We start from the raw sequence: 27,373 nt of genomic DNA, 5'->3' as shown, positions 1-27,373 counted from the left end.
AATCAAAGTACCTTTATTAAGGAGATTATTTTGTAATTCATTTCAAAAAGTGTATATAGAAGTAGGAATCGAAGGGTCTATTTAAGATTCATAACACAGTGCAACAGTGAAAAAAACACACGATCATGACTATATAGGTTCGACTCTACTACCAAAGTGTAGTAAAACCCTATACTCAGTTTGTCCATTTTGGTGACCGATTTTTGTTATGGGCCCCCAAAGATTTTGAAAATCAGTGGGGCCTCTAAAAAAGGTGTCATCAGTTTTTGGTTAACAGCTAATTCAGAAAAAAATTTTAACACAATTTATTTGGCGGAATAATATAGCTATTATTGCCATATAAAGTTAAGCCGTATCACAAAGTCTGAATTAGCTGTTAACCAAAAACTGATGACACCTTTTTTAGAGGCCCCACTGATTTTCAGAAACTTTGGGGGCCCATAAAAAAAAATCGGTCACCAAAATGGACAAACTGAGTATAGGGTTTTACTATCCTTTGGTAGTAGAGTCGAACCTATACTGTCATGATCTTGTGTTTTTCCAAAAGTCTTCATTTGTTGCATAGTGTAATTTCCCGGAAAAAATCGGTCCATTATTTCACCCAGCCCACATAAAAATATGACTTAAAAATGCGGAATTTACAATAGATGACGTATCTTTTGAACGCGGTTTTTGTTATTAATAACAAATATGTCATTTTGAAGGGTAAATATCTGTCATTTATTCTCACTTATCTAGTGAACATTATTGTGTAAACAACAAAGTTTTTTTTTGCTTCGAAAATGTCGAATTTTGTGCCAACAAAGCGTCATATGCTTCTATTATTATACTTCTATAATTAAAAAAAAAAGTGCCGCTGAAGCACTCCGAGTGCTCACCGAAGCTTATGATGAATGTGTTTCATCGGTTTTATAGTGCGAAAGATAGTTTGTGAGATTCAGAAGTGGTGACTTTGATACGGAAGATAAAGATCGCCCAGGCCAGCCAAAAAAGTTTGAAGACCAAGAATTGGAGGTATTTCGAGATAAAGATTGTTGTCAAATTTAACAAGAGCTTGCAATACCGTTGGAAGCTACTCAATCAGCAAAACGTTTGCAAGCAGCAGGATTCATCCAAAAGCAGGGAAATTGGGTATCATACGAATTGAAATAAATGCTGCTTGAACGCTATAAAAGAAAATAAATTTTGCACCGAATCATTACTTGCGATGAAAAATGGACCCATTACAATAACTCGAAGTGTAAGAGTTCGTATGTGAGTCCCGGCCAACCATCCGAATAGAGACCAAAGCCAATAATGTAATGCTTTGTATTTTTTTATACCAAATCTGGCCAGACCATCGGAGGGAAACTGTACCGAACGCAACTGATTTGTTTGAAGCGAGCATTGGCCGAAAACGCCCAGAATATGCGGCCAGACATGAAACCGAAATATTCCATCATAACAACGATAGGCCACATGTTGCAGTACTTGTTAAAAACTATTTAGAAAGAAGTGATTGGGAAGTTTTGCTTCACCCGCCTTATAGTTCAGACCCTATATGAAGCCTGGCCGACCAAAGCCACCATTACATGGAACCTGTACCGAACACCACTGACTCGTTTGAAGTGAGGATTTGCCGAAAAACTCTCGCAATATGCAACATAAAACCGTAATATTCCATCATGATAACGCTCGCGCACATTATGCAATATCTGTTAAAAGCTATTAAGAATGAAGTGGTTTTTCCTCACCTGCCTTAAAGTCCAGAACTGGCCCCATCCGAATACTATTTACTTCGATCAATGCAGAACGCTCCCTCTGGGATATTTCAAAGTCCATCGCATCGCTTCACTTTGGAATGGAGTATACAAAATTGGGTTGATTCGTTCTTGCCTAAGAAGATGTTGCCAGAGAGATGGGAAAAGGTCATAGCTAATAGTGGCCAATACTCTGAATAAATTTAAATTGTACAAATGTTTCAAAATAAAAGATAAAAATTATAAAAAAAAATCCCACCTTTTCATGGCGAAAAATCTTCCAAAAATCACTCACAAAAAAAAATTATTGAAATTTTGATAGAATAATGATTTGATCATACTTAGTGTAGGGTATTATATGGTCGGGCCTAACCGACAATATTTTCTCACTTGTTTTAAGCATGTAATTGAATTATTCGAACAATTTTAAACAAACAAAAATCCTAAGATTCAGTTGAGTTGTTTGGTAGTTTTTATACCCTTCACCATGAGTGGCAAGGGTATACAGTGAGCCTCAAAAGTGAGTATACACTAAAAATTATTTGATTTTTTTTAAGATAATGAAAATTTTAAAATTTATCCATCGATTAAAATTTTAAAGTTTCGGTTTGTTGGAGATTGGGTTGAAGAATAGATTCGGTTGTGAAAAAAAATTTAAGTGAGACTATAATGATTTTCATGATCTTAAAAAAATCAAAAAAATCGCTGGTGTTTACTCACTTTTAAGGCTGTGTGTATATACTAAGTTTGTCATTCCGTTTGTATTTCTACATTTTTCATTTGCGACCCCACAAAGTATATAGTATATTCTGGATCGTTATAGATAGCGAAGTCGATATAGCTATGTCCGTCTGTATGTTGAAATCAACATTTCGTAGCACCCAAATAACTTACAAACTTGATTTATACATCAATATTTTGCTATTTAAAATCGAGAAAAATCAGGACACAAATGGCTGAGATATAAGGAAAAACCCGGGACAACCTCGATTTTTTGCATATTTTTGATCTATATCTGGATTACTAAGTCATTAATATAGACAATATAGATATCTAATGATAGATATTTCAAAGTCCATCGCATCGATGTATATAAGGCTATAGTAATTTGGACCTAAATGGGTCAAAATCGGAAAAAATATTTTTAACCCGAATTTTTTTTTACAAAATAAACATTTTTGAGATAAACCAACAAGTTCAAACATTTTTAAAAAAAATTTTTTAAAAATTTTAAAAAAATCTTTTTTTTTTAAATTTTCAAAAACAATATAGTATAATTTGGTGAAGGGTATATAAGATTCGGCTAGCCGAATATAGCTCTCTTACTTGTTTTTTTTCTTAATTTCGTTTGAGTCATATGTATGTCTAAAAAAACTTTCACCAAAATTAAGTATTCTGAAAATTCAATTCAACATGAAATGTCTTTATTCACAAGGGTGATATTATGATAATTTTTTTCATTGTAATGGTACTTTTGAAATATTTGATCCAATCATTTTACAATAGTAACTTTTGACTAACTTAAAATTAGAGATATGTGATCATCAAACAGATACATGTGAACCTCACTAAAGTGAGAACCAATAATTCAAATTGCTTTATTATCAGCCCAATCATGAATAAAAAATCCGCTAGAGTTTTTTCCCTTTTCCTATTTAAATTCAATGTTAAAAATAGGAAAAAACTATCGCTGATTTTTATTCATGATTGGGATGTATGCCTTTTTATTCTTCTATTTATTTTTAAATTATTTTTTCTTAATACAATTTGGCAGCAATCTATTACCTCACTGAATATCATTTGTCCTATATTTTTAAAACTAGTATGCAATAAAGTTTTGTCATCCTGCTCAAAATTGCAGCATGTAAACCATTTTGTGCCTAAACATTCACATAAACCTTTTCAGCTACAAATAAATAAATATGTACATTAGGGTGGCCCTTAATAAACGAAAGTTGGATTTTGGCCATTCTCACCCTCCAGTTTGGTGAACATTAGCAAAAAAATCATCCTGAAAAAATTTTAGGTAAATCGGTTGGGGTTAAGACGTGCCACAAGCCCTCTGAAGTTTTGAGATGCATTTACAAGGGGAAAAAATGCATTTTTTTCAGTTTTTGTAAAAATTTTGCCATTAAAAAATTACTTTTGTAATTTAAATTAAAAGAATCGAAATGTGTACGTAATTGTCGTTCTAATGAGACATAAAAAACAGAAATCGGTCAAAAAATGTTAAAGTTATTAAAAAATCGCCAGGCCATTAACGTGTCTCAGGCCACTAGAACATGAAATGTAGGAACAAAATTAACATATTTTGAGAAATATTAAAATAAAAGCTCATTTTTACTTAAAATATGTCCATATTTACTTGTATATGAGTTTTTGTCTTCGTAGGATACCGTTAACCTATTCTTAGGTATGAACAAAAAAATTTAATTTTTTTAACGGCAGTTTCAAAACTCCATTTTCAAATTTTTAAAAATTTTGTTAAACAAATTTCAGAATTTTTTGATCATCTCATTGGGATTTATTAAGAGTATAATAGGGAATAAAAATGTGAAAAAATTATGAAAATATCTCTTATAGTTTTTCCGTACCTGCGATTTAAATTTTGAAATTTTCGAGAAAAACCAATTATTTGGCAATTTTTAGGCCAATGAGCTCTATTTCCTTACTCTTATGAATTTTAAGTAAAACCTATTCAGAATATTATAGTCCAGATAATTCAAAATATACTCTGAAACTTCTACTAAAATCGGAAGACGTTAACCCTTAAATCGTGAAGGTCAAAGGTAAAATTTTTCAATATTTGGAATTTCTCTTGGAAAGATTTCGAAATGATCGAAATGTTGTATATTTTTGGGCCGATTTTGATGAAATTTAACAAAAATATAACATAAACTCTAGGGTTTATAATAACAGCACAAGAATGGAAATTAACGCTTAATGGCACTTGGGGTTAAAATGACACCAAACTTTTAAAATCATAATCTTTTATGGTTTTAGAAGTTTGGGGTCATTTTAACACCAAGTGATATATAGGTTTAATTTTAATTTTTCTGCTGCTTTTGTAAATACTAGGCTTTGTGTTATATTTTTGTTAAATTTCATCAAAATCGGCCCAAAAATATACAACATTTCGAACATTTCAAAATCTTTCCAAGAGAAATTCCAAATATTGAAAAATTTGACCTTTGACCTTCACGATTTAAGGGTTAACGTTTTTTGATTTTAGTAAAAGTTTCAGAGTATATTTAGAATTATCTGGACTATAATATTCTAATTAAGTTTTGCTTAAAATTCATAAGAGTAAGAAAATAGAGCTCATTGGCCTAAAAATTGCCAAATAATTGGTTTTTCTCGAAAATTTCAAAATTTAAATCGCAGGTACGGAAAAACTATAAGAGATATTTTCATAATTTTTTCACGATTTAATTCCCTATTATACTCTTAATAAATCCCAATGAGATGATCAAAAAATTCTGAAATTTGTTTAACAAAATTTTTAAAAATTTGAAAATGGAGTTTTGAAACTGCCGTTAAAAAAATTAATTTTTTTTGTTCATACCTAAGAATAGGTTAACGGTATCCTACGAAGACAAAAACTCATATACAAGTAAATATGGACATATTTTAAGTAAAAATGAGCTTTTATTTTAATATTTCTCAAAATATGTTAATTTTGTTCCAACATTTCTTGTTCTAGTGGCCTGAGACACGTTAATGGCCTGGCGAATTTTTAATAACTTTAAAATTTTTTAACCGATTTCTGTTTTTTATGTCTCATTAGAACGACAATTACGTACACATTTCGATTCTTTTAAATTGAATTACAAAAGTAATTTTTTAATGGCAAAATTTTTACAAAAACTGAAAAAAATGAATTTTTTCCCCTTGTAAATGCATCTCAAAACTTCAGAGGGCTTGCGGCACGTCTTAACCCCAACCGATTTACCTAAAATTTTTTCAGGATGATTTTTTTACTAATGTTCACCAAACTGGGGGGTGAGAATGGCCAAAATCCAACTTTCGTTTATTAAGGGCCACCCTAATGTACATATAACAATTAATCAACTCCTAATTTAATTATATACTTTTTTTTTTCCTCATTCAATTTGTTTGCAGATACCGTGAAGATGCTCTCTGCTGGGGTGATCGGTAAGTAACGAAATTTTCTATTAAGTTGAGTGGAGCGAGCAGCAAGCAGTCAGTAATTGAATGAAAACTGCAACAGACACAGCAACGCATCCCGTTGGTTTTGGGAAGCTTTCTTATTATTCCACTGTATGATGATAATAATATATGCGTTTGTTGATTTGTACGATCGTTCGATCGATCGATCGCATTAAAATACAGTAAGAAAAATGCTTGTATGTGTTGTTTCATGTTTAACAAATTCGTAACTGTCTGTCGGTCCATCCGTGTGTCTCGTATTTGTTGCAGTCATATTGTGTTAATTCTTCCTAACACCGCAACACATTTACCGCATTATTAAATTTAAAGCAAAAATGCATTTAGCGTTTTTTTGATACATTTGTTTGCCTTCGTCTTTCTTTAACTCTGCACTTTAATTCATATGAAAACAACATTTACAATAATGAAAAAGAAAATATATTCAGTTAAACCTATCTATATGTATAAATAAAAAAATATATATGTATATATGGATGACTAGAGTAGTATTGTGCGATTTCTTAACATTTTTTCAACAGATTTTTTCTTCAAAACAAAAAATAAATAAATTGAAGATAGAAAAAAAAACGTTAATAATGGTTTTTCTTGAATTTTCGCAGAAAATCAATGGAAGAGATTGGAGCCGCTCAGTCATCGGTAAATGCAAGGTAAGTGATAATGTTTTTCCTTGTTTTTTTTCGTTTCGTTGCCAATATATTTTAGCTTGTTCGGTTTTTCATTTTCAATTAGAGCAGGGATTCTTAAATGGATTAAAAAGAGAGTATTTGTAGAAATTTGGGCCCTATCGTGTGTTGAACACACGATAGGGCCCAAACGAAAAGATATTCCACAAATACTCTCTGTTGATAAGGTTTGATAATGGACAATATCATTCCATGATTTGAGCTAGCCACACACAAATGGAATACTATTTGAAAAGTCATAAATATTCTGATCATAATCGTAATTAAATTTTGCACAAATTAGTTCTAAGTACTCCGAAATTATACTGTAGACTTTACTTACAGTATGGAGAAAATCGAATCAATTGTCTACTAAAGCTTCCTTCGTGTTATAATTTTGAACCCGTATTTTGCGATCTACATTTTCCCAAAGGTTTTCTATTGAAATAAGATATGGCAATGGGCAGGCCTCATTGGATTGTAACCCCTCGGTTACAACTCCAGAGGTGTGTTTGTGGTAATTATCGTTCTAGAATCTCGAAAGTAAAGGCATATTTTCCTCAGCGTATGGCTACATAATATTTTTTAAAATGGATATGAATCAGATCCCAGTCATAGTATCTATGAATTGAACCCACAGCTGCCCTGCAAAACCGCCCACACCATAATATTGCCACCACAAAAGATGACTGTCTAACTTGTGCACTTTCGGTCCAGTCTCTTTCCCTACGTCATTTTACAAATGTTCTTCCATCACTGCCTCTTAAATTGTATATGGATGCATCCGAAAAGAGAACAGTATTAGAACAAATTGTATACGAGCAGAAGAGTTTTATTATATACTAAGAAGTTTTATTTGCGGAGCTATAGTAATTAAGACCAGCCTCATTTACCCTAAGGCTAACAGTTCGAGAACTAATTTTAAATTTTAGATTATTGATAGCCTCCCGCACGCAGAGAAAAAATATAATTGGGCATGGTTACTGTAACCATTTAAATAGTGTTACAAGATTTTTAACAATATTATAGTCACAGTAACTATTTACATGATTGTGGTAACCATAATATGGTTAATTTATAATTCACATGATTGTATCAACCATATATATGGTTACAGTAAACAAATATATGTTTGTGGCAACCATATTTATGATGAATAATTTTATCAAATATGTTGTTCTCGGATTATGATAAGCCTTAAGCCGAGAGCAACATAATATGATAAGTCCTTCATCATATAAATGGTTGTCACAAACATATATTTGCTTACTTTAACCATATATATGGTTGATACAATCATGTGAATCATCAATTAACCATATTATGGTTACCACAATCATGTAAATGGTTACTGTGACTATAATATAGTTAAAAAACTTGTAACAATATTGAAATGGTTACAGTAACCATGTCCTACTATATTTTTTCTCTGCGTGCGGGGAGCCATTTTTTTGGAAGTTTTCTTAAACTCTATTAAACTTGCTATTAAATTATCTCTTCATCAAAATATTAAGTTTTTGCTGATTTATAATAGGATGTACGACTTAAAAATGTTTATTCAAAGTATTGCCCATTGTTACCTACGATCTTTTCCCATGTTTCTGGTAATATATGGATTCCGAGTCAAAAGAACTGCTCATCTTTTGAGGCCAAGAACGTATCAAGCCAATATCAGATACTCTGTTGCAAAGTGATGCGTATCCCAGAGTGAACTTTCTGCTTCCATCGAAACAAATAATAGACAGACCGGCAAGGTCTGGACTATAAAGCGTTTGAGGCAATACTTCCCAACCACTTCATTCTACATATATACTTTTTAACAGGTATTGCAACATGCGGCCGACCGTTGTCATGATGGAATATGCCTGGTTCATGTCTGGCAGCATATTTTGGTCGTTTTTCGGCCAATGCTCGCTTTAAACGAATCAGTTGCGTTCCGTACATGTTCCCTGTGATAGTCTGGCCAGATTTCGGCAGCTTATAAAAGATAGTAAGCTTTTGGTCCTACCAAATACGATTCGGCTGGTTTGCCGGGCTTCACATACGATCTCTTGCTCATCATCGCAACTAATGATACGGTGAAAAAATAATTTTTTTCTATAGCTTGGAGCAGCATTTCAGACATACAAAATCGTATTTCAAGGTCTCTCGGCTGATTTTGCAAGGTCTTGTTGAGTTTTACAACAATCTTCATGGAGTAATGCCTCCAATTCTTGGTCTTCAAACTTTTTTGGCTGGCCTGGGCAGTGTTTTTCTTCCATGTCAAAATCACAACTTCTGAACTGCACAAACCATCTCTCGCACGTTGAAACCGATGGAACGCATTCACCATATGCTTCGGTGAGCAATCGGTGTTTTACGCCGCCCTTTTTTTCAAATTAAAGCAATACTTCCCGCATATGACGATTCGATTTGGTAAAAAATCCGACATTTTCGAAGCTAAAAAACTTTGTTGTTTCTAATGTTCAATTCCGCGTTCAAAATATACGCCAAATATACTGTAAATCTCGCATTTTTAAGATATATACCCATTAAATTAATATTTACCACCTATAGTTTTTTGCTTCAATCCAGCATAAAATTGTTTCGGCAAATCCAGCCATTTTTTTACCAACTAATTAAAAAATTGATTGAGCGAAAAAAATTACAAAAATAAATCATCAAAATAAAATAAATATTGAAGTTCTAAGGGTATAAACAGCCCAATTATGAATAAAAATTCCCCTGGATTTTTTTCCCATTAAATTTGAATAGGAAAAATGGGAAAAGGGAAATTTGTATTCATAATCTGGCTGATAAGTTTATCATTCCGTTTGTAATTTCTAGATTTTTCAATTGCATCCCGGATAGCGGAATCGATATAGCCATGTCCGTCTGTCTATTAAAATCCACTTTCGGAAACCCACATGATTGATACATCAATATATCTCTTATATACTTGGATGCAGATTTTTGCACCGAATCATTACGAAACCCGAAGCGTAAGAGATCGTATGTGAAGGTAATGATTTGTATTTGGTGGGACTAAAAGGTCATATCTATTATGAGCTGCTGAAATCTGACCAGACCATTACAGGGAACCTATACCGAATGCAAGTGATTCGTTTGAAGCGAACATTGGCCAAAAACCGCCCAGAATAACCGTAATATTCTATCATGGCAGCGCTCGAATGAGGTGGTTGGGGAGTTTTACCTTACCCGCTTTATAGTCCAAACCTTGCCGTGTCCGACCACTATTGGTTTCGATCGATGCAGAACGCTCTCTTTGGGATACGCTTCACTTTGGAACAGATTATCCGATGTTAGCTTGATTCGTTCTTGGTTTCAAAAGATGAGCAGTTCTTTTGGCTCGGAATCCATATATTGCCTCAAAAAAAAAAAAGGTAAAAGATCATAGCTAACAATGGCCAATACTTTAAATAATTTATATTGTACAAATTTTTCTAAATAAAAGCTAAAGCTTTGAAAAATTCTCGGATTTTTAAGTCAAACACACAATAATTTAAAAATCTTATGAACACGTTTAAAGATATGCCCAAAATATATTATGTACACTAAATCAATTAAGTCTACGTACAAAAATACTTGTATTATAACCTAGCATTTAATGGACACTTTTCAATACATATTTAAAAATGTTTTTAATTAATTTTATAAAAAATTTTATAAACTAGAAATCAACATAAAAAAATACAAACATTTTCATTAAAAACATAAAAATTTACATAAATTCAATAATTGTACTAAAAGTATCACCAAAAAAGTCTCCGTACAGTTGACCGTTTTAAGGCAAGGAACCCCAATATTAATCTTAATTGCATTTAATATGTGGTAGGTCCTCCTTTCTGAGCAATTGCTTCATTTTAATGGCTGTGTATGGAATGGACCAGCTTTGTTTTTGTCAGGGAATCTATTTTATACTACTCTTCCATTATAACGGCTTTTAGCTGATCTTTACTCGTTATATTGTGCTACCGAATCTTTCTTTCCAAGTCATCCCATAGATGCTCAATCGGGTTGAGATCAGGTGACTCAGCTAGGCGATTTAATTGCTTAGGAACATTACAAATAAGACATTCCTTTACTAATCCAGAGGTGTGTTTGGCATCGTTGTCTTATTGAAAACAATACAAACGTCCCAACCATCATTTTTGCATCACTTTGTTTTAAGTTTTCTTTTAATATATTAAGGTATGCATATTTATCCATCGTATTTTTAATAAAAATAAGATTTCCCACCCCAGATGAAGCCATGCAACTCCAACCAATTACGTTACCTCCTCCATGCTTTACGGTTAGCGTCAAATGCTTCGGATCCATTTCTGTATTTGGCTTTTTCCATACCATTTTTCTTCCATTAGAACCAAAAATATTAAATTTACTTTCATCGCTAAAAAAAAAATCGATTCAAAAAAAATCTTTATCAATATGCTCAATAGCGTTATCCAATCTCTTTCTCATGTTCACTTTTCGAACAAGCGGCTTCTTACGGCTTACCCGACCATTGTATACATTTAGTTTAAGAGCGTTTCTTACAGTTTGGGGGTTTACCGTTAATTCATCACTAATTTTCAAGTTTCCCGCAATTACACATGCGCTAATTTTTGGATTACCTTCTACAAATCGTACAATTCTTCTCTCTAAGTGGTGGTCTAGTTTTCTTGGACGGTGATTTCTTGGTATATTTGCCATTGTTCCGGTTTTTTTCGCCATCCATATAACTTATTCCGAAAATAATTGCAGCAGTAAAGCAGTTTGAGTAACTCTGCTAGCAACACCATTGCATGTTTGATGTTATAGCTGCTGTTAAAGTTGTTGTTGTTGCTATTAATGTTGTTCTTATTACAATTGTTATTCTTGTTATTGTTGTACTTAAGTATTTTTGTTGTAGTAATAAATGTATGATGATATTGAATTGTTTAACATAAAATTATTGAGGCGCATCATATGTTTTAAACGTCCATCCATGTGACCATTCATTCGTCCCGTACCTTTCATCCAAGCATTCGCAATGGCTCAATGTTGTCCGTCCTGGAAACAACACAATAATGTTCCAATGATGTTACATATTTTGTTATTGTTGTTGTCTTTTCAATCTCTATGAGGTGCTGTTTTCGGTTTTAAAAAATTCATTTAGCTTTGATTTTGTAAATGTGTACATATTTCTGTCTGTCTGTCCGTCTTAGTTGTTGTTGTTGCGGTTGCTGCTGTTGAGCTTAAACCTAATGACAATTGTCGTACATACTCTTGTGATGTTAAACTTTGTTCATACTGTGTTGTTGTGTTGTGTTGTTGCTGCTGTTTAGATATGTAGGATTTCTTGCAATGTTATGTTGCAGTTGTTGTTGTTGCTGTTGTAGTTGTTATTATTGTGTTTTAATGAGAATTGTCGCATAAAAAGTACAAATATCAGACTAATTGGATTTATCTCGTGACTTTTGTTTAAAATGACAGCAAAAAAAAAAAATAACAACACACTGCAGAGAAAAATAATATAAAACATAGCGCCACTTTTATATCCATCCATCCATCCATTCGTACATCCATCCATGTCAGTATGTTCCCATATGTTTGCACGATTGTTTGTGTGTTCAAATGTATGAAATGTTTTTGTTGTTCCCTGAGATGTTACTTACATCCAAGCAACAAGACTTTCTTTCATTTTAATTTTGCTTTTAAAACATCTTATTGTCAAGTTGTCATTTAACTTATGATTACAAAATCTCAGGTATTCTCCAGCAGGGGTTTTCGTTTCAGGAAAACTTTTCGAAATTTCGGGGTAGATTTGAACTAATTTAAAAGGTGAAGAATATTTTCCAAAGACTTTTGGATGGGAAGTGAACCTTATATTCAGCCTAATCCAAAACAAAACGATACCTTGATGACCCAAGCAACGCCCAACTGAAACATGATATCAACAAGTTGGTAAATGAGGACAATTGCAAAAAATGGCTAGATCACTTGAAGAACTGCAATTTGACTTCAGGAGTTGTCAAGCTGAGGTCCACACTCTTTTCTCTCTTCAACTTGACAAAGAATAATGATATGGTCGCGAATAAGTTTGCGTGACCCTAAACGAAGTCCGCATGCTTTCAGTCGATTTCACGACCCCGAGAAAGACAAGGTGAAAAGAAGTATTGTTTTCAATCTTTATGATCTTCTAGTCTCTGACACAGCACAACTTTATACGCCAACTTGAGTTGAGCCTTGACCGATTATCCTAGCTGATCTGAACACATCTTGACAAGGAGGAAATCAAGGACAGCGGTTTCTAACCTCTCAGTAAGGAGCTTGAAGACACTCTAAATTCTTCTCCTCCCATTACCCGCCATTGACACTTGGATATCACAGGGCTTGAAACAGGAGAAGCCTTGAGAACAGACTATCCTACTGACACTTGGACTGTTTAAGGTCTTCGAGAATTTAAGGTCAGCCGAATTCTGAGTAATGTCAATACAGTAAAAGCACATAACTATGACCAATTTGAAGATATTGGATTATGGCCATAAGTAAGCTAAGCTCAGAGCAGGAGGTAGAAACTTATGGTTTACGCTAACTTGAGTTGCTGATATTGTTACCGAGCGTGGAGTCGAGTACCTGTATACGATTTTTAACTTGTCAGTGAGTAACCCAGCACCTGGAAAATGAGTCCAGTAATCCTGTTGCTGATACCCGGGAAAATCATAGTGACCAATTTGCTTCCTGTCGCCTGTAGCGATGACAAGAAGTTCTTCTCCATCCGCAACTGACCTGTCAATTACCCGGTAGTCATCAGGATAGATTGTGAAAGAAGCACAGCACATTCGGATCTTAAACGGCATGATCCTACAGATAGATACCTTTCCTATTGGCACTTGACTTGTTGAAGGCCTTTGACAAATGATGTATAGTGAATTGTCAGAGCGGCTGGCAGTCGTTCGTGTAGTTTAAAGACAAGTAATCAAGCCAATAGAGTTAAACATTAAGTCTTTGAAGATGGATTCCCATCATTGCTCCTGTTTAACTCCAGGATCTCCTGAATGTCCAACAAGACGAAGGGATGGATAACCTTGCGACCCTCAGTGCAGGTTTCTGTCATTGCTCCCGTTTAACTCCTACATCTCTACACTCTCTGCGCTTTCAAAAGCTGTGAAGATGACCAAACTGTTTACCACCTGGAAGAAGAAGCTAAAACTCAACTAAGGCAAAATTTTCATTATCATACAGATTCCGACAATGAACCACCCGAAAATGTTGGGGGACTTTTTAGCTCTTCAGTACACGTACTAGCTGGTACCACTTAGGTTATGTACCAATAAACGATTGGTTGGTCAGCTGCTCCAGTTTGGTCACCTTCGTTCAATAATCCTTAAGGCTCTCAAAATTAAGTCTTAAGTACTGTGAACAACATCTTCAAGAAGAATCAAATATTATACCGTTCAAAGATCACAATATCACATTGACGCAGCAGTTCCTTCTGGAATGTCATAGGAGGAGTCATTCAAACTTCCATATTACGTAGTTAGAAGATTTGCAGAACGTGCCAGTCATGACCTACGAGAAGTGCATGTGCAGGATCTATTATATCGTTCAAGGAACACACTGTTATGTTGACGCAACAGTTCCTTCTGGGTTGTCATCGGAAGAATGATCACATAGTTAGAGACTTTTCGAGACATGACCTACGATGAGAACATACAGAGGTATAGGCAGGATCAATTTGATCGCATCTTGAGCTTTACAGCATTAAACGACATTCGCAGAGATCATCAATTCCGCAGTCGAAATAAATGCATAGTTATTGCAGATGTGGAAAAGATACTGCTGCATAAAACAAGAGTCGTTCTGGCACAACTGAAGTCGGAATGGAGCAGCAGGTGTAAAGCTTTGTGGAACCGCTTACACCGTATCGAACTGCCCAGTCAACCATACTAGACTACTTCCAGAGTATCTAAGGACTCATTATGTTAAATATCTATGCAGAATTCCAAGGACTTCATGTTCATGGATAAACCCGAGATTAAATAGTGTAAAATTATTTAAAAAATCATTAATTTAACAAATAAACTGTAAAATAGTAAGGGATCCCTATAAGAATATAGTAAATTAACATGTTGCACAATTCAAACATAAATAGTACATGACACTAAGACCCTCTTATCACTTTAAACTAAAGTTACAAACATGTTTCCTGACTTACGCCGTTTGCTGTTAACAACGAGTGTCATCTGATGAAAATATTTCTTAGCAAACTCCACAAACTAAAAACAAAAATGATTTAAACTTTTATTTATCTTGTCATCTCGTAAACAAATTTCAATGTAATTCCCACAAATAAAATGAAATCATTGGTCAAGATACTCGTACGCATTCACAGATTCACACATAAAACAAACACAATAACAACTGCACTGCAACAAAAGTTGTAATGTGTCATTGGCTGCCACCGAAACTCATAAAATTCTATAACAGTTTATCAAAAACAGTTAAAACCAACAGAACACTGGTTATAAGAGAGGCTGAGTGGCAGCAGCATTTAATGTAGTCATAAAATTTAGGCCTGCATGGAAAGATGCACTATGGTAGCAAGCAATATGAAGCAGCAGCATCTTTATGATCATGATGATCATATTATTTGTTCCTCTGTATGTCTGTCTGTTTGTCCCATCCATCTCAAATTACTTTTACCACAATTTAATGCCAGCGACAACAACAAAAACACCAAAGTACATTTTAATTTTTATTTGAAATCAACAACAAAAAAACCCAAAAAACCGAAATATCCGAATTTGGAGGAGAAAGAAAAAAGTAAAAAAAAGTAGTCCAAAATAACTCATAAAAATAAATGAAAACTTCTGAAAATGTTGATATAAAATATTATAAACAAAAAACCAACACCAACGAAAACAAATAAAGAAAAAAAACTTAAAATTAAATCAGTTAAGAATGAAATTTTAAAGTTCACAGGAATTATCACCGATTTTAACGAACCGTTCGTACGTACGTTATGTACTTTTGTGCGTGTGTTTCCTGCTCATACCCAACATTCTAGTGATATAAATTTTAAACTCAGTTGATATTTTTTTTTCGTTTTCGTTGAAGTTTTCTTAAATTGTGACTAAATTTACGATCATGCTGCGTTTGTTTATCGTTTTTTGTTGTTTTTCATTGCGAGTTAGTGTGGCAGCTTGAAGCGGAAAAATGTCATACAGTCCATCATCATTTAAAATTATAGCCTTCAACATAATTTTTTTTTTTTTTTTTATTTGTTTGGTTAGGGTTTATTTTTAGGTAGTTTTGTAGGAACAAAATATATAAACTTCAAATTAAAGTTTGAAGTTGTTAGTTGGTGGAGAGTAATTGTTGATAGACAGACGGTTTAAGTTGCCAGATTAATTTCAATTCTATACCAATTGTGAATACTTAAATTAAACTTAATACACAAGTTAGAGTCCTTTACAGATAAGGTATATCTATGAAGAATATCATGTTTCTGAAACTTTATTTTCAATAACACATATTTGCCCTCTCCTTTTTGTGGTTTTAGTAATCAGAGTGTGTTTAAAATGGTATACAGTTCAATATTCCGGATTCTAGGACTTCGACAGCTGGTATACAGTTTCCGACTCACAAAAACATACCCAAGAAATGGTTGAATTGGCCCATACTTATAACAAAATATACCTTTGACACACCCACGATCAGAGTGAAAATGCGCCACTTTATATAGATTGGAATGCTCCATTCTCATGATGGAAAGTCTGACACAAAAAAAGGTACATACAAATCAACCCACAGTCTAACATACTTGACAAACATGAATTCGTGGATAGTTGGAGACTTAAACAAACTTGCCACCTATATTCATAGAAAGCTTAGCCGGAATCAGGTTTGTTAGGTAGAAAACTTTTTTAGATTTCAAAGTTTTTAATATAAAAAATCGAAGTTTTGTCAGAAATTAGAGTGATCACAGATCGAACTGCTTTTTTCGATTAAACGCTCAATTACAAAGTTATTAAGGATTTTAGATATTTGAGATTTTTAATATGAAAAAATCCAATTTTGGTCAGAAATATTAATGATCACACATAGCGTTCTTATTCGATTAAATACTTTGGTCAGAAATATGAGTGATCACAGATCGAGCTACAAAGTTACTAAGGATTTTAATGAATTGAGTTTTGATATGAAAAACAGATTTTGGACAGAAATATGAGTGATCACCAGGGCAACCAAAAATATGCAATATCATATTTTTTGCTGTGCGTCGTATAAACATATGAGTTAGTTTTATATCCGTTTCAGACAATTTTAAGAATTTTGGCATCGATTTGTTAGTGCATATTTTTGCATATTTTGCTCTTTACTGCATATTTTAGCATATTTTGCGTTTTATAGCATATTTTTGCATATTTAACTCATAATTGCATATTTTTGTTGCATATTTTCTTTTATTTTTCATTATTTTATTTTCCTGATATAATTTTATTGTTTGTTTTGTAATTTTTCATTTCTATATTTTACTATTTTGTTGAGGTCCAATGATAATTGGTCTAAGCTACTTAAATACAAAAATAAAGTACCCATAATCGACTATCTTCAAAGAATTTTCGTTGACTTAAGGGTGCTTAGTTTCCATATATTTCAATTAAATTAAAAATATACACACACAAATATTAAAATTTAACAAATAGTAAAAATACGTCAAAAATTAAAAGAAAATTACTTCATAACAAATTTTTGGATACATTTTAAAGAAGGAATTTAAGGCAGCTTGAGACAGTTATGGTTGGGCATTAATAGTTTACCACTAATGTAAAATTGAATAAATATTCAACAGATGTTCAGAATATTAAGATCCATCGAAAATTTCGCGTTCAAAACCCATTGATATATATATTTACATAACTTGTAAAAAAAAGTTATTAAGAAATCATTAAAAAACAATACACGTGGATATCGATAGACGATACAATTGATAAGAAAGGAAGTCCCAATGATAATACTTGAATAAAAAGTTTTTTTATATTTTTTTAATTGCAGTCATTCCACTATTGTAAGGCTTTTTTATAATTCTATTTAAAGTTTAGAAGCCGTATTCAGATATTAATCTAGATATATGATGAATGCTCCAAAATCCATTGCAATTTTTACCATAAAATGACACAGGCTATTCATAGAGTTTTTGAAACATTATTTAAATGGTAAAAAAGTTTTTAAAGCTTCACATAGAATAGAAACATTTCGAGAAATTGATTGGGTACATCCTCAGTAGGGATCCTATAAACATTGGGACACATGGATTGAGAAAGTAAAATATTATGCCACTAATTACCAAAAAAAAAGTTTGAAGTATTAGGCAGTTTAAAAGATGAGACAAATCAATTGATTAAGATTGTCTAAGAAACTCGGAAATCTAAAACAAAGATTTAGTTTAAAAATTTTAAAACTTAAGTAAACAGTAAAACAACTGAATTGAATCAAACTATTTTCATGTAGTGCCAAATTCACTAAAATCGAAATTTAATCCTATAATAACCAATTTTAATTTATGAGCTCAATATTTTATTTACTTCATATATATTTTTTTAATGAAATTTTGAAATCAAACAATAACCAACTATTTTTAAGTGCATATTTTTTATATTTTAATAGCATATTTTTCATTTTTAAGTGCATATTTTATGCGCATAAAACACTTTTTTTAGAGCATATTTTTGGTTGCCCTGGTGATCACAGATCGAGCTAATTTTCTCAATTAAACGCGTATTCACAAAGTTCTAGATTTTTGAGTTTTTCCATATGAAAAATAGATTTTTGGTAGGAAATATGAGTGATCACAGATCGAGCGTCTTTTTTTCGATTAAACGCTTATTTACAAAGTTATTAAGGATTTTTGATTTTTAAGTTTTTCATGTGAAAAATCGATTTTTGGATAGAAATATGAGTGATCACAGATCGATCTCCTTTTCTTGATTAAACGCTTCTTTACAAAATTATGAAGGATTTTTGATTTTTAAGTTTTTCATGTGAAAAATCGATTTTTGGTTAGAGAGTGATCACGAGTTATTTACGAAGTTATTAAGGATTTTAGATTTTTCATATGAAAAATCCAATTTTGGTCAGAAATATGAGTGATCACAGATCGAGCTAATTTTCTCAATTAAATGCGTATTTACAAAATTATTAAGGATCTTAGATTTTCGAGTTTTTTCATATGAAAAATCGATTTTTTATACGAAGTATGAGTGATCACAAATCAAGCTCCTTTTTTCGATTAAACGCTTATTTACAAAGATATTAAGGACTTTAGAGTATTGAGTTTTTTCATATGAAAAAACGATTTTTGGTAGGATATACATATGAGTGATCACAGATCGAGCTTTTTTTCTCGATTTACAAAGTTAATAAGGATTTTATATTTTGCAGATTTATCACATGAAAAATCGAATTTTTATCCAAAATATGAGTGATCGCAGATCGGTTTTTGGCCAGAAATATGATTGATTACAGATCGACATCCTTTTCTCGAATAAACGGTTATTTACAAAGTTATTCAGGATTTTAGATTTTTGAGATTTTTATATGAAAAATCGATTTTGGTCAGAAATATGACTGATCACAGATCGAGCTATTTTTTCGATTAAACGGGTATTTATAAAGTAATTAAGGATTTTAGATTTTTGGGTTTTTTATATGAAAAATATGAGTGATCACAGATCGCGATCCTTTTTTCGATTAAACACGTATTTACAAAGTTATTAAGGATTTTACATATTTGGGTTTTTTTCATATAAAAAATCAGAAATATAAGTGATCACAGATCGAGTTCCTTTTCTCTATTAAACACTTATTTACAAAGTTATTAAGGATTTTAGATTTTTTAAGTTTTTCAAATGAAAAATCGATTTTTGTCAGAAATATGAGTGATCACAAATCGATAACCTTTTCTTGATTAACCCTCTAACCGGCCAATTTTATTTCGACGTTCTTGTTTATCACAATAAGTAAATTGTTTGTCTCTTTACACATATTTACCGTTATAACGGGAAAAATAACCAAATAAAGCAGCATTACATACATTTAACATACCCGCCTAAAGGCAGCCTTGCCGGTTAGAGGGTTAAATGATTGTTTACATGATAGAATACTTAATTGATTGAAAGCTTTTAATTCAGTCAAAAAACATATTTATCTTCTTATTTCCAGCAACATTCTCCTTTACGTGGCAGCATTTCAACATATTATTGCTCGACATATAATGATTGCTCATCATATGTTGAGGACAAAATTTAATTTTTCATATAAAAACCAACAAAACGCCTTCCACGATAACCATCAAAAAAAGGTATTGGATGTTAAAGATTCTGTATTTCATATTATTTGTATTTCTTGGTTAAATTCTTAGGCTCCGTTAATGATTTTTATTGCTTCATTTGTATTGTATATTTCGATTTTAATGCAGTTGTGGTGGTTTTGTCTACTACAACCAACAATAACAACAAAAACTAAACTAAATAAGTAACAAATTATGAACTAAATCATTATACGCCTAAAACCAATGCCTAAACTACTACTACTATCAAAATACACAATCAAAATTAATCTACAAACATGGATCTAAACGAATGAAAACAAAACAAAAAAATCCTGTTATATTGAAATTGATAAAGGATGATACCAGGATCTACACTATTATTTGTATTGTTGTAGTTGTTGTTATTTAAGGTGTCGTCTGTTGTTTAGAGATATGATAACAATACGTTTGAATGAAGGTTGTTTTGAAAAAAAAAAATAATGTCGTTTTGTTATTTTATCACCTACTGTCATTTTTATTGGTTTTTTGGTTCCTCCTCTACATTATAACTAACTACCACTTGTGTATCTTTAACTAACTGTCTTTGACCTGTTTGTTTTTGGATAGTTTAGATTTGTTATATTATTAATATTGTAGTTTATGGCTTCCTCTTGCTGCTCTCTGATTTTCCATTTGGATTTCAAGTGAAATATTCCGTATTCAATATGGAGTAAATTCAGAGACAATTCTTGGGAATTTAAGATTTTCCATGATATTACATTTACTTCCAGCAAATAAATTAAACCAACGACAACGACGACGCGATCTTGTTGTGTAGGATCATCACGTACGAAAAATTATTGTGGGTTGTCTAAATGTTGTGTGTGTATGTTTGTGTTTGTTTGGCAGAAAAGTGAGAGTGTTTTTATAACATTGTACTCCTTGTCCTTTTCCTGATAAGATGATAAATTCCTCAGACCAAATCAGATTTTTTTTTTATTTAAAATTTATTAAATTTGTGATAAAAATCTATGTTTTGGTCTCGAAATTAAAACATTTTTCATTCATGGTTTTTGGTGAAAAATTCATTAGAAATTATGTACTTTGGATTTGGGTAGCAGTGTTTGGGTAAAAAGTGTTTTATAAGGGTTTCCTCTATTGGTTGTATGACTTAAAAATGCGGGATTTTTTTAAATGTTTAGCTTTTATTTTGAAACATTTGTACAATATAAATTTAGTCAAGGTATTTGGCCATTGTTAGCTATCTTTCTGGCAGCATATGGATTCCGTTCCAAAAGAACTGTTCATCTTTTCAGTCCAAGAACGAATCAAGACAATTTCGGATACTCTGTTCTAAGGTAAAGCGTATCCCAGAGAGAGTCTTCTAAATTCATCGAAACTAAAAGACTGGTTACGTTTCTAAAGGTAGGGTCACACATGACAAATATTTGACGAAAAAGCCGTAACCACTAAATAAAATACATTTGAATTCTTTTATTTATTTGAAAAACTTATTTTACCTAGGATGATTCAAAACAAAAAATTTAGTTTTATTTTATTTGATGCTGTTTGATCTTAAAAAAACACTTGTAAGATTAAACACGTCAAACAATTTTGTGCTAAAAAAAGTGGTTACGCTTTTTTGAGCAAATATTTGCCATGTGTGACCCTACCTTAATAGTAAGTTACGTTTCTAATAGTAACATCTCAATTTACTGCAACTTTTTCTATTTGAACCAATAAATTTCATAACTTTTAAAGATGGCCAAGGGAACTTTTTTGTCCGATCAAGAAAAGATTCAAATTAAATTTTTTCACGACCAAGGATCTTCCAATAGAGAAATTGGACGTAAAATCGATCGTACGGAAAGTGTGGTGCGAAATTTCTTGAAGAAAGGTCAAAATTATGGTGTTCGCAAACCTACAAAGCTAACAAGAAGACAACTTAATCTAATAAAACAAGAAGCAACCCGCAACAAATTGAATTCCATACAAATAAAGAATAAATTGAATCTTCCAGTGACTTCCAAACACGTTGCACACATTTTACGAAACGAAGAAAATATAAAATGCAAAAAGCCGAAATGTAAACCAATGCTAAAAAAGCACAATAAAGAAAACCGTCTAAAATTCGCAAGAAAATATATGAAATGGACAGGGGAGTGGAAAAAAGTAATTTTCTCTGACGAAAAAAAATTTAATTTAGACGGTCCTGACTCATACTCATGCTATTGGCACGATTTAAGATCAAACAATGTTCGGATGTCAAAACGTAATTTCGGTGGGGGCAGTATTATGGTTCGGGCAGGATTTTCTGCAGTTGGCAAGTCGAAAATATGTTTTGTTCCGACAAAAATGAATAGTGCGATTTATAACGAACTGTTGGAAGATGCTCTTCTCTCATTTATGGATGAAAAAATGCAATCTGGGTTTCTAAGTCCCGGTCCACACTGTGAAACATTTGCTGCAAAACATTTTTAAATTCTCTTTTGAAACTGCATTCGTGTCCACACAGTGAAGTTTTTGCTTTTCAGTTTTTGACATTTCTGTACAGTACGAATACGAACGTATAAATGTGGATGACATACTCAACAAAAACTTCATGTACATGAAACAAAGTTCCCTTTTTCATTCCTCTTTCCCCTTTCATCAACAAACTCAAATGTTTTGCAGCAAATGTTTCACAGTGTGGACCGGGACTAAGCAATATAAATCTTGGTTTAATGAACATAACATTGCTCTGTTGGACTAGTCGGCTTGTAGTCCGGACTTAAACCCAATGGAGAACTTGTGAGGATACATGGGCCGTAAAGTTTATGTAAATAATGCCCAGAATGAAAGCATACTGGCTGTGACAGAGCTGAAACTAAGAATTAAACAAGTCTGAGAGGAAAAAATTAGTGGAATTAATGCCAGACCGTATTTTTGAAACAATCCGTAACAAAGGATCATCCACACATTATTAATAATGCCACAGTGGCCCATAAATTAAAGTGCGTTTATAGGAAAATACCCTTAAAAGTGGCTGTTAATCTCGAAAATTAAGTAAAAAATAAATAAATAAAGTACAAATGAATTTTTTTGTAAACAATATTTTAAGTGATGTCTTAACTAATTTAATAAAAAAATTGGTAGCCCCCTAAATATGTTCTTGTTTCATTTTTACAATTTTTTTTTAAAAAAAAGTAGTGCGCGTTTATAGGAATATGCACCACTGTAGTAGTCGGACGGGACACGGCTTGGACTATAAAACGGATGAGGCAAAACTCTCAACCACTTCATTCTAAATACTTTTTAACAGGTTTTGCAACATGTGACCGAGAGTTGTCATGAGGGAATATTACGGTTTCATGTCTGGCCGCATATTCTGCACGTTATTCCGCCAATGCTCACTTCAAACGAACCAGTAGCATTCGGTACAGGTTCCCTGTGATGGTCTGGTCAGATTTTCAGCATCTCATAATAGATATGACCCTTTTGCTCTCACCAAATACAGAGAATTACCTTAGCGCCATGGATATTTGGCTTTGGTGTCGATTCGACTGGTTGGCCGGGCTTCACATACGATCTCTAAAGCTTCGGGTTATTGCAATGTTTTAATTTTTCATCGCATGTAATGATTCGGAACAAAAATTATTTTCTTTTATAGAGTTCAAGCTGCATTTCAGAGATACGAAATCGTCTTTCAAGGTCTTTCGGCTTCAATTCGTATGTTATCCATTTTCCCAGCTTTTAGATGAATCTTGCTGCTTGCAAACGTTTTGAAATTGCTACTTGAGTAGCTCCCAATGATTTTACAAGCTCTTGTTGAGTTTTACAATGAAGTAATGCCTCCAATTCAGGATCGTCAAACCTGGGCGATTTTTGTCATCCGTATCATAATCACAACTTCTGAACCGCAAAAACCATCTCTCGCACGTTGAAACCGATGGAACACATTCATCATAAGCTTTGGATAGCAAGAGGTGTGCTTTAGCTGCACTTTTTAGGAAAATTAAAGAAGTAACGGGAAACTTCCCGAATATGACGCTTTGTTGGCACAAAATTCGACATTTTCGAAGCAAAAAAACGTTGTTGTTTACACTATAATATTCAACAAGTTAGAACGGTATATTCGGCTTTGCCGAATCTTAAATACCCTCCACCTGCATACATATTTTTTAGGTTGATATATATGCGAGCTATAACCAATTATAGGCCGATCATCATAGAAATAGGTATAGCGATTTTGGTATACATATATGGGGATTATTTGTGACGAATTTCAACTTAATAGCGATATTTATGCTAATTTAAGTGATTTTAGGAAGTGAACTTTATATGGGGGCTATGGTTAAATATGGGCCGATCCACAAAAAATTTAGTGTTGTGATTTCTTTTAGCACGAAACTTATTTTTGCTGAATTTTGTCTGAAGGCATTTATAGACCATAGAACCATATTTCGGGAAGAAATTTGTATGGGGGCTAGGAGAAATCATGAACAGATTCTTATAATTTTCACCAGAGTTAGTCCTTTTATTATAAAAATAACGTGTGTAAAGTTTTATGGTATTATCTACAATATATTTACACAAATAACCAAAAATATGTGAAAATTGTAAATTTTTCTTAGGTTGTCTCACATTTTGGTTCATAGCTCTGGTTCTACTGAACCGATTTTGCTGATTTTCAATACCAAACTGCTTAGGACAACAATAAACATATTTTTTGCAAGTCTACCAATTTTGTTTGCGTATTTTGGACGTGAGCGTGTTTTACACAGACACACAGATGGACAGACAGACGGACGGACATGGCTCAATAGACTTAGAATTTCATCAGGATCAAGAAAATGTTGGGTCTCAGATGAATATTTGTCAATGTTACACACGGAATGACAAACTTATTCACCACTTATGGTGGTGGAGGTTATAATAACTAAGTGGGAATAAATGACCCTTCAAAATGACATATAAGTTTTTAAAAACAAAAAAAAGGCATTCAACAGATTGGCCAGCTATTGTAAATCCCGAAGAAAATGATTTCGCTTACTTTTAAAGAGGTAGCTCCTGTTGGCATTTACATATTTGGAATGATTTTTAAAATGTACAATTTCAAAATATTTCTTTAAACAAAACTACTGTCTACATTTTTGCAATTTATTTGTGATATTTATTAAACATCTCTACATCACATCAATAAACTATAAACATAAAATTCAGCACTAGTCATAATTATCTTGACATTCTAGTTACTGTAATGACAGGTCTTACAAGACTCGTGCAGCAGTTAATTTTTTATAAATAGATCGTAATTTATTTTTATAAACTCCTTTTTTAAAAATTACAAGGTTAATGATTTTTTTTCGTTACGCCATTTAATCTGCACTAATAAGATTTATTAAAGTTCTGTGAAAATTTCATTTAAAAAAAAAGACACTAAACATTTAACCAATGTTATCGCTCAAAAAGCGTAAAGATCGATACAAAATAGTTGTATGAAACAAAACCAAAAAAATAAAATTACATTAAACAACAAAGTACAACAGCACAAAATTATTTCCCCCTTCAACTTAAAATGCAGCTTAAAGTTGCAAGTAGTGCATTTCTTAAATTGATTTGTGCAATTAATTGGAAAAACAAAATCACTTAACAACAAAAAAAGAAGCAAAATAAGAGAGAGAAAAAAAACACAATACGAGCAACAAATTCCTGATTGAACTGAAAATATTTCGAAAATTTACTTATAATGTTTAAAAAGCTAAAATTCATACCACTCATGCAACACAGGCACACTATGCCTCACCATACATCACACAACAAAACAAAACAAGTCAATGTCTGATGTTGCTTAAAGTTTAGTGTAAAATTTACCGGCAAAAACCAAAACATCATAATGTTGTTGTTTTACAACATTATGATCACACAACACTAAACACTTCATACTCACTGCTCTCAGTTTTAAAAGTTTGTTACATTAAAACAAATGCTCATGTTGCTTGCTGCAGCAGTAAGTAACAAGCTGCTTTTTATTCTTTTGTTTTCATGTTGCACTACTTCCATACATCCATAGTTCGTTAGTAACAAATTTGTTATTGTTGCATTTACTTGCATTAACATTATGACCGAGATCAATGCATCCAAAGTACAAATGAACAATTGTTAGTTGTTTTTTTTTTGTCACAAATACAAATATTGTTGTGTTGCTACTCTACTAACTACATACATCCACAGACGTCATGTCATGTACAACGTACAAGTACATGGATGCAAAAGTGTTGCCAATGTTGTGATTGATCAAGTTTGGCTTATTTTTGAAATAAAAATATCCATTTTACATTAATTTCAATTTTGAATTAATTCAAATAACAAAGATCAGAAGAAAAAGTATCAATAATGCCAATAAATATATTTTAATAATAGTAAAAAACATTGTTTCCTAACACACTGCCATGTTTAAGTGACACTTCCCTTTCGCGGGTTCAGTTCATTGTCGGTTCCCTTTTCCCTTGGCAAGGTCCTCCAAAGCATTAATGTTTTCTGACACTACAACCATCCATCATAAAATTCGACTAGATCGATTGGATATTTTGTGCAGTTCTATAGTTCGGAAATGAAACTCGTATATGGTGAGATATTGAAGACATATCTTGACTATATGACAATGATGTCCATTTCATTGTGCTTTCGCTCTGACTAAAAACACACATATTCTTATTCTCTTTGGTTAGTAGTCACTGAGACAGCGACGAATGCACACGCTAAGTAGATGTATTGCTATTTTTTAATTTTTTTTAAATTTTTCTTCATGATCAATGAAAGAAATATTTGGATTGTTTAATATATTAGATTAATATCGAACTCTCAATTAATGAGCTACGATATTATGTCGCAAACAATTTGATTAAGATTGTTGTCTTGATTATTGTTAACAAATAAAGCCTTTTTATTTAGTTTACTAAACTTTTCTTTCAGTGCAGCTCTCTTTCTCTCACCAATACTATATCAGTTTTAGCTTTGGACATCCCTGCTATATGACCACACCGAGACATTTGCAATCCAGTAAATAAATCCGTAAATATTGCGAGTCAAATAATCTTTTGTACGTCCTTTTAAGAAGTGAGTTCGAAAAAATCTTAACTACTAAACCTACAGTTTGATTTTTTTTATTTGATTGAAATTTTCATTACAACTTACAAAAACAGTATTATTTTTATAGTTCTAATCAATAATGATGAATTTATGAACCTTTTCTGGTCCATCCATTAAGGTATTTATAGAGCTTTCTGTCACTTTGTTCGAACAGGAAATGGAATTCCGCTTTAAATATACCACACTTCTGGACACATTTTTTGTGCTCTTCAATTCTCTCTTAATAAGAGAATAATATCTCTCCACTGGCTTTCGTCCAGGCAGTTTGGAGGATTTGCCTCTCTTAGTACAAATACATTATTATTTTTGCATCACTCAAGACATACTCAACATAGTGACAGCATGTTAAATCAGGCCAAAAATAAGTGGACACA

The 27,373-nt window shown here is 32.4% G+C and overlaps 1 protein-coding gene across 1 annotated transcript in view; it reads left to right on the top strand.

Moving 5' to 3' along the window:
- Window positions 1–27,373, top strand: part of trh (trachealess) — a 131,881-nt gene that overhangs the window by 41,203 nt on the left and 63,305 nt on the right. Inside the window, exons 2-3 of the mRNA XM_065505149.1 lie at window positions 5,862–5,894; window positions 6,530–6,577. Coding sequence (XP_065361221.1) covers window positions 5,862–5,894; window positions 6,530–6,577 — 81 coding nt within the window. The remainder of the gene's footprint in view (window positions 1–5,861; window positions 5,895–6,529; window positions 6,578–27,373) is intronic.

The sequence above is a fragment of the Calliphora vicina genome, chromosome 3 (genome assembly GCF_958450345.1).
Source record: "Calliphora vicina chromosome 3, idCalVici1.1, whole genome shotgun sequence".
Taxonomy (NCBI): domain Eukaryota; kingdom Metazoa; phylum Arthropoda; class Insecta; order Diptera; family Calliphoridae; genus Calliphora; species Calliphora vicina.
Note: the sequence above shows the minus strand (reverse complement) of the source record. Positions and strands in the feature narration are given on the sequence as shown.